At 39.8% G+C, this 20,123-nt stretch overlaps 1 protein-coding gene across 3 annotated transcripts; it reads right to left on the bottom strand.

Annotated features, from left to right (window-relative positions):
- Positions 1 to 3,136: 3,136 nt before the first annotated feature.
- On the bottom strand, positions 3,137 to 19,397 carry ube2d3.L (ubiquitin conjugating enzyme E2 D3 L homeolog). 3 transcript variants are annotated; one of them, XM_041577727.1, is made up of 8 exons: positions 18,990 to 19,371; positions 11,799 to 11,862; positions 10,514 to 10,545; positions 9,188 to 9,265; positions 8,989 to 9,094; positions 8,306 to 8,399; positions 8,146 to 8,195; positions 3,137 to 4,638 (listed from the first exon to the last, which is right to left on the bottom strand). In XM_041577727.1, exons 1-7 carry the CDS (start codon positions 19,011 to 19,013, stop codon positions 8,147 to 8,149), a joined length of 447 nt encoding a protein of 148 aa, XP_041433661.1. In that variant the 5' UTR covers positions 19,014 to 19,371; the 3' UTR covers positions 3,137 to 4,638; position 8,146.
- Between the last annotated feature and the right edge of the window lie 726 nt (positions 19,398 to 20,123).

Here is a 20,123-nt window from a genome sequence, read left to right as displayed (position 1 = left end):
ATTGTCTCTCTACATTATATTTGGTGGTAGATTTATAAAGGGTTGAATAGTGAATTCAAATTTTCTTTTTGGTCAAAACTCAAATTCACCTTTGGAACAATTCTTATTAGACTATTCGCCACCTACAATCTGCCGAGTTCATTTACAAGTCAATGGGAGAGGCCCAGAGACCCATTTGAAGATGTTAATAGCCTTCCAGCGATTCAAGTTTTTTTGAGTTTTCAAATTGGCAATATTCATCTAGTTTTAGACGTTCAAACCTTTTCTTAGATAACCTCCCAATCGAATTTCAAGTATATTAGAATTTATTAAAGTAAAAAAAAAAAAAACACAAATTCAAAATTGACCTTTGATAAATGGGCCTACCAAAGTTAATTCAAAGGTGAACAATCACTTTTAAGTGAACAGCTAGAAGTGAACAAGTCTAAAACCACTGGGCTAGATCCTTGTCGATAGGAGTACTTTGAACATCAGTCATGTACCATATAGATTAAGTAATTTAGAGCTCTTGTCACCCCCATTCTGAAAAAACCCTCTCTTGATCCCTCCAATCTTGACAACCTCCGACCTATCTCTCTGCTACCTTTCATCTCTAAACTACTTGAGCGCCTAGTCTACAACCGACTTACCTCATTCCTCTCTGACAATAACCTGCTGGACCCCCTACAATCTGGTTTTAAGCCACAACACTCCACGGAAACTGCCCTGACTCGACTGACTAATGACCTTTTAACCGCTAAAGCCAACAATCACTTCTCACTACTAATACTGCTTGATCTCTCAGCCGCATTTGACACTGTAGATCACCCTCTCCTCCTCCAGTCCCTCCAGTCACTTGGCCTTCGTGACACAGCCCTGTCCTGGTTCTCTTCTTACATCACCAATCGTTCCTTCAGTGTCTCCTACAATGGAGTAGCATCTTCTCCCCTACCTCTTTCTGTTGGAGTTCCCCAAGGCTCTGTCCTGGGACCATTACTATTCTCCCTCTATACTTCCTCCCTTGGCAAATTAATAAATTCTTATGGTTTCCACTACCACCTCTATGCTGACGATACTCAGATCTATCTCTCATCTCCTGACCTCAACCCAGAACTCCTAACTCGCGTCTCCTCCTGCCTGTCCGCTATCTCTACCTGGATGTCACAACGCTACCTTAAATTAAACCTCTCTAAAACTGAAATGGTTCTCTTTCCTCCAACTAACACCAGTAGCATCCCCGAAGTATCCATCATAGTTAACAATTCCACTATCACCCCCTCTCCCCAGGCCCGGTGCCTTGGGGTTATCCTAGATTCTGCCCTGTCATTCACTCCTCATATCCAGTCACTTATTAAATCTTGTCACTTCCACCTAAAGAACATATCCAAAATACGATCATTTATCACCCAAGACGCTGCCAAAATTCTTATTCACTCTCTCATCATATCGCGTCTAGACTACTGTAACTCTCTTTTAATTGGCCTCCCCCTCCAGAGACTGTCACCTCTCCAGTCCATAATGAACACTGCTGCGAGGCTCATACACCTCAGCAACCGCTCCTCCTCTGCCTCGCCATTCTGTCAATCCCTGCACTGGCTTCCGTTACCTTTCAGAATCAAATTCAAATTAATGACACTGACTTTCAAAGCACTTCATAACTCTGCCCCACCCTACATCTCTGAACTCATCTCTATATACTCACCCACTCGCTTACTACGCTCCTCTACTGACCTGCTACTCAACTCTTCTCTCATTACCTCCTCACATGCTCGCATTCAAGACTTTGCAAGGGCTGCACCCCTCCTCTGGAACGCTCTCCCACGGTCTGTCCGACTTTCTCCCAACCTTTCTACTTTCAAGAAATCTCTGAAAACGCACTTCTTTCGAGAAGCCTACCCTCACTCTGCTTAACTACCAAACGCAATACCACATTTCTCACCCACTCAATTCGATCTTGCCCACTCCCACACCTTGCGTATTACTCCCTTCCCTTTAGACTGTATGCCTATGCATAGGGCCTTCCTCACCTTTTTGTACCTGTATTGATTGTGATGTTTGTTACTCCATATATTCTATGTATGTAATTCATGTGATGTAGTTGTATAATCACATTTACTTTACAGTGCTACGCAATATGTTGGCGCTATATAAATACATGTTAATAATAATAATAATAGAGCATAGATCTCATTATAATAGATGGCATTAAATAATAATGGATTTTATTTAAATGATTTACATTTCGGTGTCTCTACAAGCCGTGGTGTTTTGTATCCCTATGCAAACTGGGTATTAAAAACAGTCCAGATATCTGGTATTTATATTAAAGGCTTTTTTTTCTTTGTATCCTAGATGTTGTTGTAAAGTAAGTTTCATCCTGAATTTAAGATAGTTATTTGCTATTTTTTTTTTTTTTTTTTTAAACGAAATTGGCAGCTTAATAATTGGGTGTAGAAATTCATGGTTACAATTTTTGAATTTACAACTGTGTACTTCTCAAAAACCTATGGTTTTCTGGCGTCAACTTACAGTCAGGGGCTTGGACGTCCTCAGTGAGGCAAAAAGACAGAGCCAATAAGGTTACATTTAACATTGGTTGTTTATAAATCAATAAAAGACGTTTAGATTGGCACAAACGCAAAAAAAAAAAAATAATATTCTCATGGCTCATATTGCACTTAACCGTGGTTTTAAGCAAGGCTTCACCGTATTCTGTAACCCTAAGTGCAAGGCTTTTCTAAGAATGAAGGGCACTGTATATTATTAACCACCCAGGAAACATTTGTAGCTTGTCAGACCATTCAAACGAACAGTATAACACACAGGTAAAATAGTGCAATTAAGGAAGCTAGAACAGTTTACTATGCAAGGAAACAACCCCAGACTGGCAAGGAATCCCTGGAAGCTTAATAATGGTGTCTCACAGCTGAATAGCACAGGCCAGCATGGAGTCCAAATATTGACCATCATATAGAGTTGCTTTCACTTTCCTTGCCCTTGAAACAGAACTCATTTGAGACCACATTTTTTGCCTGACTACAAAGAATTTTTTTTTGTTTAAAGTTCTGAACAGAAAGTTGGTATCGGTCTAATCAAATAGATCCGATTAGCAAGTAAAATGAACTACATATACTTCAACAAAAAGGGAAAAACTAAATGGCACAGACAGCTTTTATTGTGAAATGAAAAAACAGTACTGCTTTTATTCATTCATGGTAAAGTCACCTAGAGATTAAATTTGTATGTTTGCACTAAAATACGTATTTTTGTAAACAGCAGAGCAAATAATCCTTTCAATCTAATGAACATCCCACATAAAAAAAAAAAAAATATTAGATCACTTTAAACAAGCCTCAACAACACTCCCACATGCCAAGAGTGTGGCTGTGTAGTATTAGTTTCATCTTGAAACCCTTTAGCCCTATTACACCAGCTTCACATCGCAGAGCAGTGTCCTGAAAGATTTCTCTTGAAGGCTGGAAAAACCTTTGCCTCACTTGCATAACCCACCATACAAGTCAGACACCTACCAGATATGAAACCCACCCAGCTCTTATAATCTGTGTCATATACTCAGTGCTGGATCTTCCCAGTTTGTAGGGCATATTAATATATTCGGAATATAAGCTGATCAAAAACTTAACACAGGAAAATATTGTGTTTTCTTGAACTGTACACCATAATTTGACGTCAAACAGAACAAAATCCAAACTTTATATACACACAGATTTGTTGCATTTACAAAGAAAATATGTTGCAAACATTAAGTCAGGCAGCTACCACATTGGTTTATGCAACTTTATTGAAGAAAAAAAAAAAAATTCTAAGAGCTATTAGTTGATCAGTCAACCATTGACGTTTGCATCATGTATTCAGTGCTATATTAACAGTGTTTTGGAAGATAGATTAACTAATAGCTCAGAGCCTCCAAAAAAAAAAAAAAAAAAAAATTACAAAATGTTTTGATCCTACTTGGTATTCAATGGGGTGTCACCTTTTTCAATTTCCACTTGTCATATTTATTGACATGCATAAAATACATCACATTTTTCTGTTCTGCTGCTATACATTTTCAAACACCAACTCTCCACCCAAAACATCAGTTATGAGTATAAAGTACATTTTGAGATTTCAAATTTCTAACACTGGAAGGGCTGACTAAACATGTTGTCATTGCATTTTTTGCCACTTAAAAATGCTAGACAATTGAAAATTCTCCCCCAACATGTCCCCCCAAAGGCGCTATCTTCACCATTTCTGTGAGAAATGAAGGATGGTTTTAGTCTCATAACAAAGTTAAGTGAAGACGTTGGCCAGGTACAACACATGCTCCTTTGAAAAGATTATATATCTTGGGCAATAGTATTCTGGCAACTACTTGACAGTCTATAGCAGTTTCTGTCCAATGCTGAACTAAAGTCTTCCCATGTGAGCATGTGCATAAGGGGAGGCAGCACAAAAAAACAACAAAAAAAAACAAATAAAATTAATAAAAAAAAAAAAAAAAAAGAAGTGGGGAAAGGTAAGTAGATGAGGTCTGAAAGGGAGAGGGAAAACAGTAATTTAAAGTTTATTCCAGCTATAATGCAGGTTATTCAGACTTGAAGGTAGCATCACATAGCATACTTCTGAGTCCATTCCCGGGCTATTCTGTTGTACCTGCAAGTATAGAAAGCAGAGCAAAACGGTCATTCAAAAACAGCAGTGATGGAATTACTTTGTTTTTAAGAGGGGAAAGAATTTATTTTCTACTAATTTAAAATGCTATGTCTGTACAATAAGCCATTTAAAATGGGTTGTTCACCTTAAAATAATCAGTATGGTGTAGAGTGATATTCTGAGACAATATGCATTTGGTTTTCATTTTTATAATTTGAGGTTTTTTTGAGTTTGCTGAAATTTCAAACTGGAGAGCTTGTGAATTAAAAGCAATCTGGATGCTAGGGTCCAAAATATCCTAGCAACCATGCATTGTCTTCAATAAGACACAATTACAAATAGGATAGGGCCTGAATTTAAAGAGAAGTAGCAAAGACAAAAATCTGTAGCTTTACAAAGAATTCTTATTTTTTAGATGTGAAAGCAAGAGACAGAATGAGGCAGCAAATAGTTTTAAAACTATAAAAATATAAATAACAACCAATTGAAAAAGTTGCTAAAAACTGGACATTCTAACATACTAAGTTAACTTAAATGTGAACCACCCCATTAAATGTAAAATATATTTTTTTTAAGCGCTAATTATTTACAACTATTCCAATGAATCCCTTTGTGCACAGTTCCCCTTTGCTTGTCGCCTGTAAACATGAAGCATGGCAGAGATCAAGGGGAAACCTGCAAATGTATAGATTATGGTGCTGCTACAATATAAACCGTGTGGATGCTATAAAATATACTGTACCTGGCATGGAAAGGGCTAAAGCCATTCTCTAGGACATGGATCTTAATTTGTTGACCCGATCTTACAATAAGTTAACATGACAGATTTTTTTTTATATACAGGGCATATTTATTATCGTTATAGACAAACTCACCGGTGATTTTGCCCATAGCAACCAATTTCTTTAGATATGAACAGTCACCTACAAACTAGATAACAAAAGCAAACATTGGATTCGTTGCTATGGGCAACATCACCAGTGAGGTTTGTCTCTAATGTTAATACATATGCCCCTGAAAGTATCATGTAAAGCTCACTCTTTCAAAACACATTCAATGACCAAAAATATCCAGACACTCACTAACATGACATTTCCTCAACTGAACAGTCACTGCAAAGTTCCAAACTGTCTCCAGCCCATGCTGAAATGGCCAAGATACTTGTTATAAAATTGTAAATGGTTGTGGAATTCAATGGCAGAATTTGATTTTTTTTTGTTTGCAATATATGCATTTTAAGCATTAAGATATTTTGAAAGTCCCATATGTATAAGTGCCAATGTTTTTGTTCTCAAAAAGAATTTCATGTGAAAACACATTCTACTTTTGTATGCGCAGTGGAGAAGTACACAATTAATTATGCACACTGGTTATTTGTGGGAACATTAGTTATGGCCATAAGTGGTCCTTTAATTTAAAAATCACACTGCTATAGAAGCTTTACAAAGAAAAAAAAAAAGAAGTCATAGCTACAAATAAAAAGGTATGTCAAAATTAAACAATATTTTTGGATATTTTCCCTCATGTCCAAATAAGAACTTATATTAATTGAGTGAATTTGAGTATTCTAGTTCCGCCCACTGATTGCATTGATTTGAGTTTTTTCATAAATTAAAAAACATTCAAGTTATGTGTTTATTTGAGGTAGAAAAAAAAAAAAAACCTCAAACTTGACATTTGATAAATAACCCCCCTAACAATTGGCAGCTGGGCACAGGTATTAGCATAGCTGGGGAACAGCTCATTGAGTAATCTGCCCTGACACTTAAGTTATGTACATGTTATGTACTTGTAAAAATGTGTAATTACGCAGGTTAGAAACACAAACACACAGTTTTGCACTTTCACAGGGCGCACACACCCCATGCAGGTTGTCAAGTGCGCGCACACACACAATTTATTTTATTTTTTTTGCCAGAAAGATATGTTTTATTGCGATTGAGAATAGGTTATTAGGGATTTTTACTGCAGATTACAAAATAGTTAATATGGGCACAAAAAAAACCTGACGTTTCACTGGAACATCAGTCTTTTTCAAAGTGAAAATATATTATATTTAAAAAAAATATTATTTGATTGGCTTTATTGTATTTCAGTGATTTTATTGTATTCTGCATTGTTTTTACTCGTTTTTGTCCATGAAACCATTGATATATAATTTAATTTGTGTGCACAATAATTTGGTTAATCTATGGGTACTGGGCAGCAAACCTCTGGTATGTTACAAAATGTTCGGCATATAATGGGGTAAAATGCAAGTTTGGGATGATTTTCAGAAATTCAATAAAAAGCTATTGGCATAGTTTTGCAGTAACTTTACCCATTTTGGATTGAAGAGAATGTGTAATTTCTGAAAATAAATAGTTCTCTAGCATCTCCATACCAGAAAGTCAACTGTGAAAATTCATATTTTCATTCAGGTGTCCGTACATGCCAAATGGTTTGGTAAATTATGCATATTGGGCATCAAACTGTTCAGCAGACTCATGGCATTCAGAATTAGGATATCTATGCGAATATATATATATATATATATATATATATATATATATATATATATATATATGCTTTGAGATAGAGGCTATTTCCTGCAATTAAGCCAGATTGACGCGAGTAATTCGTTTTACTTGTGGCATTGTTAACGTTAGGGCTATGGTAATTAATTTTTGGGAATTCTGTCATATGCGGTAAAGCAGATTTAGCTGGAGGTGTTCTCGGATATGTCACAAGAGCGATATGTGGGAACTACGGTTACACACAAAAACCTAAAAAAGTTGCAAAGTGTTTAGTAGTGCACTCCCAGTATATTAAAATTATGGTATAAGGTTGTATAACCATCCCCTTTAATTGTCAAATTGCATGGTCATGAGTAGGATCATGCGTTATCTAGCAACATCCTGCAAGTGTCCTGTCTAATGCAATTAAAAAGACAGGGCACTCAGTGAATATGTGCCTTTCCTAAAATGGCTATATGCAATAAGAGAACCCAGCTGGCAGCTGTTATAACTCTGCAGGGTCCAGCCATTGCCAGTAACATTACAGTTTCCCTGGAGTGCGTGTAGTCCCACATGTTTTCAGATGCATATTATGTCTGTGCCCCTCCCAAACAAACATGCTGCAGTCAAAGTATTTTAGAAATTGGCACAACATAAGAAATTATAAAACATTGGATACATTGGCATATATACTTTGCAGCCACACACACAACAAACACTTGAGATAGCTACAGTTCCAAGAAGACCACCTATTTTAAATGCAGTTACACATGGTAAAGCTAGATGATGCAAAAGAAAATGAACATGTCTGTACTGGTCACTTATTACAAGGTCCCATATCCTTGTTATGGTTATAAATCTGGCCATGCATTCTGATATTTAATGCCACACACAAAATAAACCTTTTCAATAATGCACAGGAAATGCAGAAGCATTTATATATCAAGGTCATGCTCTACCCAAGTGCTTGCAAACACTTCGTTGTCAACACAACAAAGTAAAGCACGCTTACCCTACAACATAGCGTATTTTTCTGTCCATTCTCTTGCTAGTCTATTGTACCTAGTAAATTAAACAGAGTCTTGGGAACTGCACATGTAGACTTAGGATCTTGGAAGAACACTTTAAGGTTACAGTCTTCATTTTTTCAATGACTAAGAATTTATACTTACTTTTCCCTATCTGTTTTGTAGATGCGTGCAATCTCTGGCACTAGAGGGTCATCTGGGTTTGGGTCACACAACAGTGAACAAATTGACAAAAGAACTGGAAGAGAGGCACCAACAGTGGTTAGGTTTGTCAGGCATATAATGCAAAATCTAAAATAGAAGTGATACCAGCACTGGATTTAGATTCTTACGAACTTAGTTTCAATAGGGTGATTGATTTATTTTACAACTAAATTAAGGGGCACATTTACAAAGCTCGAGTGAAGGATTCGAATTAAAAAAACTTCGAATTTCGAAGTGTTTTTTGGGCTACTTCGACCTTCGACTATGAATCGAACGATTCGAACTAAAAAATCGTTCGACTATTCGATAGTCGAAGTACTGTCTCTTTAAGAAAAACTTCGACCCCCTAGTTCGGCAGCTAAAAGCTACCGAACTCAATGTTAGCCTATGGGGAAGGTCCCCATAGGCTTGCCTGAGTTTTTTCGATCGAAGGATATTCCTTTGATCGTTGGATTAAAATCCTTCGATCGTAGGATTTGCGCTAAATCGTTCGACTTCGGTATTCGAAGTCGAACGATTTTAGTTCCTAGTCAAATATCGAGGGTTAATTAACCCTCGATATTCGACTCTTGATGAATCGGCCCCTAAATCTTACTTTGCAAAAATCATTTGATTTATCTTACCTTTAGAAATAGTTAAAGCTGGGGACCACTGTGATCTGAGAATATCAAGACAAATGCTGCCATTGCTGTTAATATTTGGATGGTAGATTCTTGTTGTAAACGCAACCTAAGGGAATATGGTAGAGTAGACACCTATTAAAATAAATTCACAAAGAAAACAAAGAGCAGATATTCTCAGACAGGAAGTATTTATACGTACTTTAGGAGGTTTAAAGGGATAGTCTGTTGGGAAATGAATCGTCAAGAAAAACACACCGCCTTGATATGGGCTGTCATTCTGTTAAAAGAAAGCTATATTACTACCAACTGGGATGACAATCAGTACCTGTATAAAACATATTTCTGTATTACTTTAGACAATTTGAGAAAATCCACCCAAAAGCCTTTTGCATAATGAGAGAATATGATTCACATTTTGCAAAGTTTCTTTAGAATTGCGGTGTATGGCAATCTCCAGCCAAAAATAAAAAAATAATTCAATTCAAATTAAAATGTTGTACATTGTACAATAATCAGCAATTAAGGTAGTGTGATACTAAAAACACTACATCTTCTATATCCAGGTCTGATTAAAAAGTCCAAAATCAAAAAGTTGAATCAATCTATCCTTATAAATAAAATTGTAGTCTGTCAGTGGATGCTGGCAGGTCTTTCTCCCCTCTGTTGGAGAGATACACACCAACGGGTTTGCTTACAACTTGAAGGACTTTTAAACGGACTATTTAAATCGCTAGCATCATGGTACATGGGCATTTATATATTATAACAAACAAATTAAATCTAAAATTGCCCAATGGGGCTTACACTCTTAAGTCCCAATCTTACATACTCTATGGTCATATTTACTAGGCGTTTGTAGGTCATGACTTAAGAACGATTTGAAAACATGTTTTGTGGGCTTTTTTGGTCACACAAAAATACACCATTTACACAGCTTTATGGCGAAGGTATACAATTACATATAGGTAATATATTGTCGTCTTCTAGTTGCCATTCACATTTACTATGTTTTGTAGATAGCTGAAGTCCTTTTGTTGTCTGACTTTACAAAATAGCACCAATATCTTGTGCAGCACATTACAGATGTTATCCTGTAGGTTGTGAATGATAGTATAATAGTGGTGCAGAATATAACATTGTTATCATACAGTTCAGGTTATATTTTGTGTGGGTTTTATTTGGGCATGTTTGTTTCCTCTCATATGCCAAAAACATACAGGTAGGTTATTAGTCCTTAGGATATTGACCGGTGGTGTGGTAGAGTTTGGGAAATTTTGTTTGTGCCCCATCATCTGTACCGCTAGGTCTGTATATGTAGGGCCAATTTTGTAAAACAGTAGCACTGTTTCATGCATGGCATGTCTGACACAAACCACCAAAATCTCTAAGATAGACTATGTTAATGATAAGTCAAACTTTACGGAGTCATTGGTCTTCGTACAGTTTGTAGGGTACACAATATCCATAACGATTATGGCATGATTTATCACTGAATACCTTCCAAATTATAACGCTGAATACTCACAGGTCCCATTATTGTGGCTTGCCAGTGAAACACTGAGAGGGGAAAAAAAAAAAACACAAGTAAGAGAATGTTAATTTCAAAAATATATGAAAATACTAAAATCAGATAATTGAAAGTGTGAAAAGTTGTAACCAATGAAATCCCACAAATTTAAATACTGCCATACCTACAGAATTTGTGTGTGTGTGTGGAGGGGTGGTCTAAAAAACGTGCACATGAATCCAATGGTGTACCCATTTTTTTTTTTTTCTGCCACTGAACAATCAGCAATTTTAAGACTGCACTCAAATTATAGAAAGGCTGCTATAATACAGTTTATGTGTTTAAAGATGGAAGTTTGATGCGATTGTCACTGGAGGCTGGAAAAGTAACACCAGTTCTACCCTGCATTAATACTAGCTCTATCCTACACAAAGTTGATTTTAAATACTGTATTACATAGTAAGTTAGGTTGAAAAAGACACACGTCCATCAAGTTTACTTCCATTGAGTCTACTCAATAGGCAAAAGGTGACATCCAATGTGCAAGATCCAACATGCGGCGCTCAACTTCTCCTCCTAGCCTGAGCAAGCCAACTGTTGGGGCTGTGTAAGAGCAGCGAGAAGTGAAGAGCGCACTGATTTTATGGGGTCTTCCGTAGTCCTTAACTTGATAGCTGGCCTCCATGCTGCCTTTACTACGCACAGCAATTACAGAAATAATCGGCCTGACAGGATGAAAAATCCTTTGTACACCCGCAACAATTGACTTGACTTCTGGTTTTTCCCTCTACTTGCTCAGCCTAGGAGATGTGGAGCATGGCGTGTTGAATCCTGCACAGTGAATGACGCCCTTTCTGAGAAGAACCAGAATTTTAGTAAGGTATTTTTAATAAAGTATTTAAAATATTAAACTTTGTGCATAGAACATAGATTTTTACTTAAAATTGTTTAGTGTTACTTTTAGGTCAAGAGATTTGAAGTGTATATCAATAAAGTAAACATTTGACATGTTGGAGTAGAGAGACTAGTAGAGTAGCAACTGGTTGCTAGAGTGTTATTTACCTTAGCAACAAACAGGGATTTGAACAAGAGATTAGAATATAAATAAGCACAAGGTCTGAATAACATGATAAACGAGCAACAAATTTCAAGAAGTATACACACTGAAGCTATATTTTTAAAGCCATGGCGATCTTCCATAATGTCTACAAGGCCACTACATGTCTGCTAGGTTATCTATAGATTTGCTATACAAAGATTCCCATCCACAAAGAGTTGCATAGCTGAATTTAATGTTGCTTACTATCATCTCCAACAGGGCCGGCGGAACACTGAGCTGGAGGATCACGAGCCAAATCATTGAGTTCCTATAAACAAAATGAAATAAGAACATGAATTACATGCATGTTTTTCTGCACCATGAAGACTCCTTTGTTGACCCATCATCAGCAAAATTTTACACAAGAATGGTTGTAAAGAGCAACTGAAAGCTGGTCAGAGATATCCCCCATAGCAGAGGTCCCCAACCTTTTTTTTTTTTTTTATTCGTGAGCCACATTCAAATATAAAAAGAGCTGGCGAACACCATAAGCGTGAAAAATGTCCCACGGGATGTCAGATAAGGGTTCCGATTGGATATTTTGTAGGCCCTATGTGGACTTGAAACCTACAGGAGGTTCTGTTTGGCAGCACACCTGGTTGGAATTAATAAAAAAAAAAAAAAAAAATGCCTGGAATTCAAAAATAAGCCCCTGCTTTGAGGCTACTGTGAGCAACATCCAAGAGGTTGGAGAGCAACTGCCCTATAGCATTCTGCAGCCCAGAAGTGTGCAATGGGCATGCAATTTCCTCTGGAAAATAGCAAGAAGCAGGCTGAATCTAGGGTGGTGTGTTGGGCCTTTGTGATTTTAGACCTGCGGCTTCAAAATATCTATTTCTATTATAAATTGTATGGTAAACATAACCTCTCACAACGATGACCTAAACATTAGTCAAGATTTTCAGGAACTAGAGGTTTTGCTACAGTGCTAACCAAGTGTTATTGTCCTGTAAACAATTCACCACACAGTTTTCTATTAACAAAGTGCATAATGTCCTTTAAAAACAGATAACTGTTCTAGCAGTCAAGGTAATGGCGGGGGGGGGGGGGGAACACACTTTTCCAGGAAACAAATTGCTGGCAGGAAACCCAAAATTCCAATGATATAACGTGAATTAACGCTCATGAAATTAACTTTATTACATTATAACAAAGGAGAACACTAAAGCTCTATAACAGTAATGATCCATGCTGCGGAAATTTTTGGTTATTTAAGTTCATCTTTTCAATGTCAGTGATTATGCACTTTTATTTTGGGACATGGACAAGCTAGAAATCTGACATTCAAAAATGCAACATATTCGGTCTAGTGAGCACCGTGTATTATTCAAAAATGCAGGATGAAGTATTTTCAGGTCTTGTGACAAGCACATCTTTCTTAAAAACATATTGCAGACTTATGTTGTATGGTGATCAATTTCTAGCGTTTTGTCATGAACTTGCCATCATATCATTGTTATGACATAAGGACAGCAATCACCTAAAAGTTGCCCCACCCCTTGCAGGTTAACAGAGCACTCCTCCAGACTATTTATACACAACAGTATTTCTCAAAGCAAACCCCCTATTGAGCACTCTGGCTCCCAGGGACTGCTTGATCATTAGAAGCATAATGTAGCTTGAGCTGTACAACCCCAAACCTAGGTCACACACACACACATAAGTGAGTGTCCTACCTCACTTATTTTCATGTGCCCCAATATGGCCACTGGAACTATAAGCTCCCTGTCTGTGGGGGGGGGGAACGATCTATGCAGTGTGCAAGCATTTTAATTACCTTTCCACCAATGTCCCAGGTGGGTACCCAAGCTTTACTACACTGCACAATATTAAATAACAAATGGACCATCTAAAAGGCAAGAAAATGCTGGCGTAGCACTTTGTTTTTTCAATAGCCTGGTGCAGTTTTCTCTGGGAAGGAGCACCAGCCCAATAAAAGCATAGCAATCTAATCCACTGGACAGTGCCCAAAATTTTGCACCAGTGAAATAGGCTTTAGATGAACTTTAAAATTTAAATTTGGCACTTCAAAGAATTTCCCTGAAAACCTCATTGTGGGAGGCCTGCTGTATGACCCACTAGTCAGACAATTTGGCAGCGGTTAGAATTGATACAATAGTTGCAAATACTTTAGAGATGCTGCTAAGAAATAGATCAACTAAATGTTGCAAAATTGTAACAGTTCAGAATTGGCACCTGAATTACACAGCTGCCAGACTCAAACACCAGAGGCAGGGACATTAAATGTTAAACTTAGATTTTGGAAAAACTCTATAGAATAAAAAAATGGAAAGCAATAGAAAAAAAAAGTATTTCTGGAGAACAATCTGTAAACAACAAAAGTGTTTGGAAGCTTAACAACCCCTTTAAGTTATTGCAACATCCATGTTCTTATAAATTAATTCTGGCTGCATAATACGAAGGACATGAACACCCTAATTGGAGCAACAAAAGGTCCTATATGGCATCTAAATCAGGAAAGACACTACTGCTTACACTAACAGTAAAGGGAACTGTTTTGCACTTATTCCAGAAGGCACAGCTGTGGGTGAGCCAAGATAAACACCGTACATGTAAATAAGGCTCATTATAATGGTCTGCTTGTCAAGTGTTTGACGTGGGCTGTCTGCATCTTACTACCGAGATATGAGTGCCACAGAAAAGAACTGGCATTAACAAGTGCATCTTTGAGGACAATCCCTCAAGTGCCTAGATCCACACAGTTCTTTTTGACATAGTATGTCGGACATTCCTCAGCAAGACATTGGACGTATTATACATGAAATATCTGCCAAGTTTGAAAAAGCCAATAATGGCTTTACTGTAATGGTTACCTTAGTGTTCATACTTTGAGAGATTTGCGGTAGTTCTTAAGGCAATGACAAGACCGAGTTCTGCTGCTTTTTTAGGACTATGCAACATGTAGCCTAGGTCAATTTCACAAAAGACACACAAAGTTCCACTATTAAAAAGTTGCAAGAGCAACCTGGGATAACCTGTGAATCTCACGTTTTAAATTTGTAAGATACAAAGAAACAGGGACCATGGCTCTGAGCACATATTAAACAGACTCAATATACTGGAGATGTACAGTGTACAGGCAGGGCAGCCATCGGGGGGGGGGGGGAAGGGGGAGTGTTGTAGGGTGCCCCGAGGGTAAGGGGGACCCAGCCACCCCACACTTACTTGATTAGCTGGGCCCCCCCATCTTTCTGAGAGCTGCTGACTTCGGGAAGGCATGGACGTTTAAGGGGCCCTGGCCACCAATTTTCTTATAATGTGGGTGGGGGTGCCCTGGCCACCAATTTTGGCCACCAATTGGGGGGCCCTAGCCACCAATTCTTTTTTCTCATGTGGTCCTAGCAACTAATATTTTTTTAATGGGGGGGCCTGGCCACAAATGTTTTTTTATGGGGGGCCCTGACCACCAATATCTTTTTATTTTTTAACATGTGGGAACCCTAGCCACCAATATATATTTTTTTTTACTGTGAGGTGGGGGGCGGACCTGTGGGGTGGGAGGGCGGACCTGTAGGTGGGGCTTGCGGTGGGCACAGCCCAGGGGGCCCAGGACATTTTGTCGTATGGGGCCCTGTGATTTCTGATGGCGGTCCTGTGTACAGGTATGGTACCAGTTATACGGCATGCTCGGGACCTGGGGTTTTCCAGATAACAGATCTTTGATTTCAAACATGGTTTTCCAACTGGATGCCTGCTTGGCCAGATACTGCTCTCCAAAGCGCTTTAATGGTCCTTGACCTGCCCAAATGTCTCTTCATGATATGATTTTGCTTGTTTTGCCTCAAACATACGAGTTTTTATATCATAGTTACAATCAAGTATATTTTACATTCTTTTTACAGATAAAGTATGATTGTAAATCTATTTTTAAATAGGACTCTCTAAAGAACAGCACTCATTGGAGCATTCCAGGGGGTTCAAAATTTGGGCTGTGTTTCGCTATTAGTAGCTCCAATATGGTCTGGCAGCCTAAAGGAGGCTAAGTGCCGAAAATTCGCCAGCGACTGCTTCACAGCCATCGCAACACTTCGCCAGAGATAAATTCGCTCAGACGTCACTAACTTACTAAAATGCGAAGTTGCATCCAGGGGGCCAAACGATGGCGAATTTTTTCTAGCGTTACTTCGTCAATGCAAGCAAATTCTAGCGCAACTTCGTTAGAGGTCTTTGCTCAGGCTAATTTGCATACGGCGGGAAATTTAAAGTTGAATGGACGAATATGTTGCAGAAAATAAAGTGATAGCGTTTGAATGAGCGCTAGCGTCTCTCTTTCGCTAGAGAAAGTTATGCCTGCGCACATTAGTAAATCGGTGCAGTGCCTAAACCGGTAACGCTGGTGAATTGTCGCCAGCGTTAGTCACTTTGCCCTTTAGTAAATCTGCCCCATGGTTTTTATCAAACTAAAGATAGCCATTCAAAAAAATAAGCAACTGCTTTAAGGTTAGTGGGAGCAACATCCAAGGGGGATGAAGAGCCAATTGCTGCTCACGGGCCAATAGTTGGGATGACTGCTATAGATGGACTGTAGACGTACACAGGCCAATAATAGCTGCCAACTTAGCCACTCTAGTCCAAGTTGGTAGCTTACCAGCCTACCGAATATCTTGTAGGGGACCAAAAAAATGCCTATTGTGCAGGTTTGAAATTATATGGGTAAAAAAAAAAAGTCTCCCCAATATATATTAAAAAAAAAAAAAAAAAAGTTATTCAAGAATTCTTTTCATAAGTAAAAGTTACTATAGGCATCTGCAGAGAGCCTCAAAACAGCTGCTCAAATGATCCTATATGGATCCGCCACAGCTGTACCTGTAGCAGACCTTGACACCTTGCAGCACAGCAATTTTCAGTCTTTAAATTCCTGTAGCAGAATCACACAATGAGGCTTGGCTACTATTTAAGAAAAATACAACCTATTAATAAGAGTTTATATTTGCTATTTTTAAATAAATACTCAGTAAAAAATGTATTTGTAATGGGGTCACTGACTAGAGAGGGAAGTGCAAGTACCACCACCCACAGTTAATGCCACTCGGCTGAATCTGAGCCTACTGAAAAACATAGGTTGAGAAGCAACCCCTAGACTGGCATCAGCCTTCATCCTTGACAAAGGCTTTTGTGCCGAAAAGTTGGGGCTATTCTTATCTTTTGTATCCGCTCCTTTTCGTCTCTTTGCCTTGTATATACAATTGGTTGGTATGTTCCGCACTCCAAGGACTTCATTTTGAAAAATAAAGGTGAAGTTTTATTCTCAACGTTTCAGCTCCTTAACTGGGGTCGTCTTCAGGAGAGTGCCCCAGTTAAGGAGCCGAAACGTAGAGAATAAAACTTCACCTTTATTTTTCAAAATGAAGTCCTTGGGAGTGCGGCTTGTTTGTTTACTGCACACTAATATGTTAACCAGCACCCAGGCAGCTGTGGAGGTAACTTTGGGTTGCTTGCACCTTGTGTAACATGTTACAAATAATTTCTGGATTGGTGAGCCCTCCGCTGACCTATACTTTTCATCACCCTTCCTCCTTGCCTGGTCCTTGAATCACTATCGGATGATGTAGACACAAACGTGGATTTTGACACCAAGATGCAAATCGACCTGCCAAATGGAATCAGCCTAACTAATCCTGTCTTACTTTTTCCAAACAGTAGGCCAATAGACTGATAGATATCACAGGCCGAATAATATGACAGGGTAAATTGAGCCCACAGCAAATGGAGGTCACAAAACAACTTGAAAGGTCACATATGACCCACTAGACTCCAGTTCTATATTGGTAAAAAAAAATTGAGAAGTATCTATTATATAGGTGTGTAACCAAGAGGGCAAACAGCATCTTACTAATCAGAATGTAAGAAAGAAAAATGTATTACCCTAAACCTTTGTGAAATGCGTGGCTAGCCAGGGCAGGTTCAAAAATCCCATCAGCGCAAGAATCGCATGGGCTCAATGTGGTTCTCAACTCAATGGCCTACATTTGCCATTGCTGGGATCTTTTAGGCCAAAAGGTGGGCATTTTTTGGTAAAGATCCACTGGTGAGCGTCTTTTTTTTATTGTATGGCCAGCTTAATTCCAAACAGTTCAAGGATTAGAACACTAACCCGGTTAAGTATGCAACACACCTGATGTTCATGGGCTGAGAAATTTGCCAACATAACCAAGAATGAAGGTGCAGCCATTTTCCAGTCACATAACATTCCTTCCTCAGAGACAAAATGAGTTGATTTGGGCTTTGAGGAAGGATTGCTGAGTGACAAACATTCCATGTCAGTATTCCCTAACACAAATTATATAGTGACTCCACTTTTTTGTGAAAAAAAAAAAAAGGTCGGCCTTCCTTTTATGTTTCGTCACTATGAATAACATAAGAGGGTCAGTGTTCTAGTGGCTTCTGCATTCTTTACATCACCCATTTTGTGAAAAGAGCAGCATGCCACTATAGGGCTTCTATTCCTACGAAAATGAAAGCACGTCCCAAGGGCAGCCAATAGGTACTAATCAGAATGCGACACTGTCCAATACACAGGTAGGCCTCAGGGTGTTGAACTGGCAGTGACAAGGGCTTACCGGCCACACGTGGGATCCCACACACGTAACAACCCACCACACACAGCGACTGTTGGACAACAACCCGCGCTGCCCTGTGTGTGTGTCACATCTATGCAGGCAACACCCAGCGCAACAACAAAACTGCGGCCTGACAGGTCATGAACTGGGAACCGTGTATACGAGGAACGGCCAACATGCGGTGACCGACAGCTTCCCACAGGCACATAGCCTTGAAGCTGGAGACTGGAAGGCCGCAGGTTAGACATGGTGCTCTATACAATGTGCACAGACAGGCAGCGGCGCCATCTTATAATGCGGGAGCAGCCGGAGAGGGGGGAACCGAGGACTGGGCTGCGTGTCTGTTGGCTACACCATTACATCACATTTATACTCATGTGGGGATACCAGTGTGTCTGTGTGGGATAAAAGAATAAAGCTTTTAATGGGTTTATGGCTTTAAAGCGTCTTGCGCATACGGATCCGCATTTACATCAAATAACGCCGAGCTAAGGGAAACGCGTACAAAGGCAACACCGCGGCGACTGATCCCATTAGGAATCTAAAGAATAGCCCACTCAAACTATCCCACATGAATCTGATATGAAGTAGCCAATAGCCATATCCAGAGGTGGAACGTTGTTGGGCGGCACGGGACTAAACTGCTTATCCCATCATCCGGCGGGGGACTCTCAGCAGGCCCGAAGCCAGCTCCCTATGCTTATTGTATGGTGACAAGAAGGCGAAGCACATATACATTACAGCGATGTGACAATATAAACGCAATGGGTAGGCAGCGAAGAGCCGGAGATGTAAATGCTCGGGCATCGCTCACCTTGTGGATCCGTTTCAGCGCCATAATTCTGTCGCTACTGCTGCCGGTGCCGGGCGGGTGTTCGGGTGAGCTGGGCGGAGGGAGGCGAGGAAGAGAAGGAGGAGGGAACAGGAGGTGGTGAGGCCCCCTTGTACAATATCCGGGACACGCTACAATCCGGAGCCGCCCACTCAATACAAGCGGGGGAGGGAATGATGACAGCGCGAAGGAACGATGGGTCCTAAATACAAAAGTGGGTGTATGTTGAACCACTCAGTGACCCGTCGGATGCCTTCTTTATTCCGCCCCTCCCCCGGGCTGTTACGCGCCTTGATCTCTTACTCGCGCCCCCTGTGGATGCCTCAGTCACGCGCCCTCTTCTGACTGTACCGCGCTTTCTCTGTTCTCTTCCTGCCCGGCGCCTCCTTTTTAGTCGTCACGTGATTCGGACCCCTCGCGTCACATTTACTTAGTTTGAAGGGGAATTGGACGTGCTCGTTCACGAACACTGGTTGAAAATGACAGCCATCGCAGTCAGTAGACTAAAATGGCGGCATATTCGCCGGGTGAGCTTTTGAGGAAGTGTACGAGCGGAAGCGGCGGATCCTCGCTCCCATTTTCTTTCCATCTCGATGTTTTAAAGGCGAAGTTCCATGTTATGCAATGAGGCGCGGCGATGCGTCACCCGTGTAATGACGTGGCCGTAGGAGGAAGCGTGGGGCGGATTCGGGTTTACAATAATAACTTGTTTATTCCGGTATTAAAATAAAAGGAAACATTATTACTGCATGAGGCGTTTGAATGAACTGTGGTTCTAAGAGACAAATGATCCAAAACGGAGCTAAATCGAGCGCTATGTTCGGTACTAATTAGGCGGGTGCACGGATATTCACTTTTGTTCCCGCTCGTACTGGGTTAGGAAATCAGCTCGTGCAGGCGTATCGCGCAACCTCAAGAGGGCGCCCTCGGACTCTTCCATGCGTCACGAGACATGGGGTGAAGGGGGTTCAAAACAGAAGAGTCCAGATTCCAGAATAACGAGCGAGGTCGAGGAGGCGTGCACGGGCGGGGCCAAAAACCTGCAGCTTCATTTGCCCGCCTACTTGTTTTGGCAGGGCGGGTAATCTAGTACTGGCAATGTTGGGAACCCTGTGT

Source organism: Xenopus laevis, chromosome 1L (assembly GCF_017654675.1).
Source record: "Xenopus laevis strain J_2021 chromosome 1L, Xenopus_laevis_v10.1, whole genome shotgun sequence".
Lineage (NCBI taxonomy): Eukaryota > Metazoa > Chordata > Amphibia > Anura > Pipidae > Xenopus > Xenopus laevis.
The sequence above is the reverse complement of the archived record's forward strand: the minus strand, read 5'-3'. Positions and strand labels throughout refer to the sequence as shown.

Coding starts and splice junctions, on each gene's coding strand:
- ube2d3.L (XM_041577727.1), bottom strand. CDS start 19,013: ATGGCGCTGAAACGGATCCACAAG. Junction 9,266..10,513: donor AAGCCACAATAATGGGACCT/GTGAGTATTCAG, acceptor TTCTTTTAACAG/AATGACAGCCCATATCAAGG. Junction 9,095..9,187: donor ATCCCTTTAAACCTCCTAAA/GTACGTATAAAT, acceptor ATATTCCCTTAG/GTTGCGTTTACAACAAGAAT.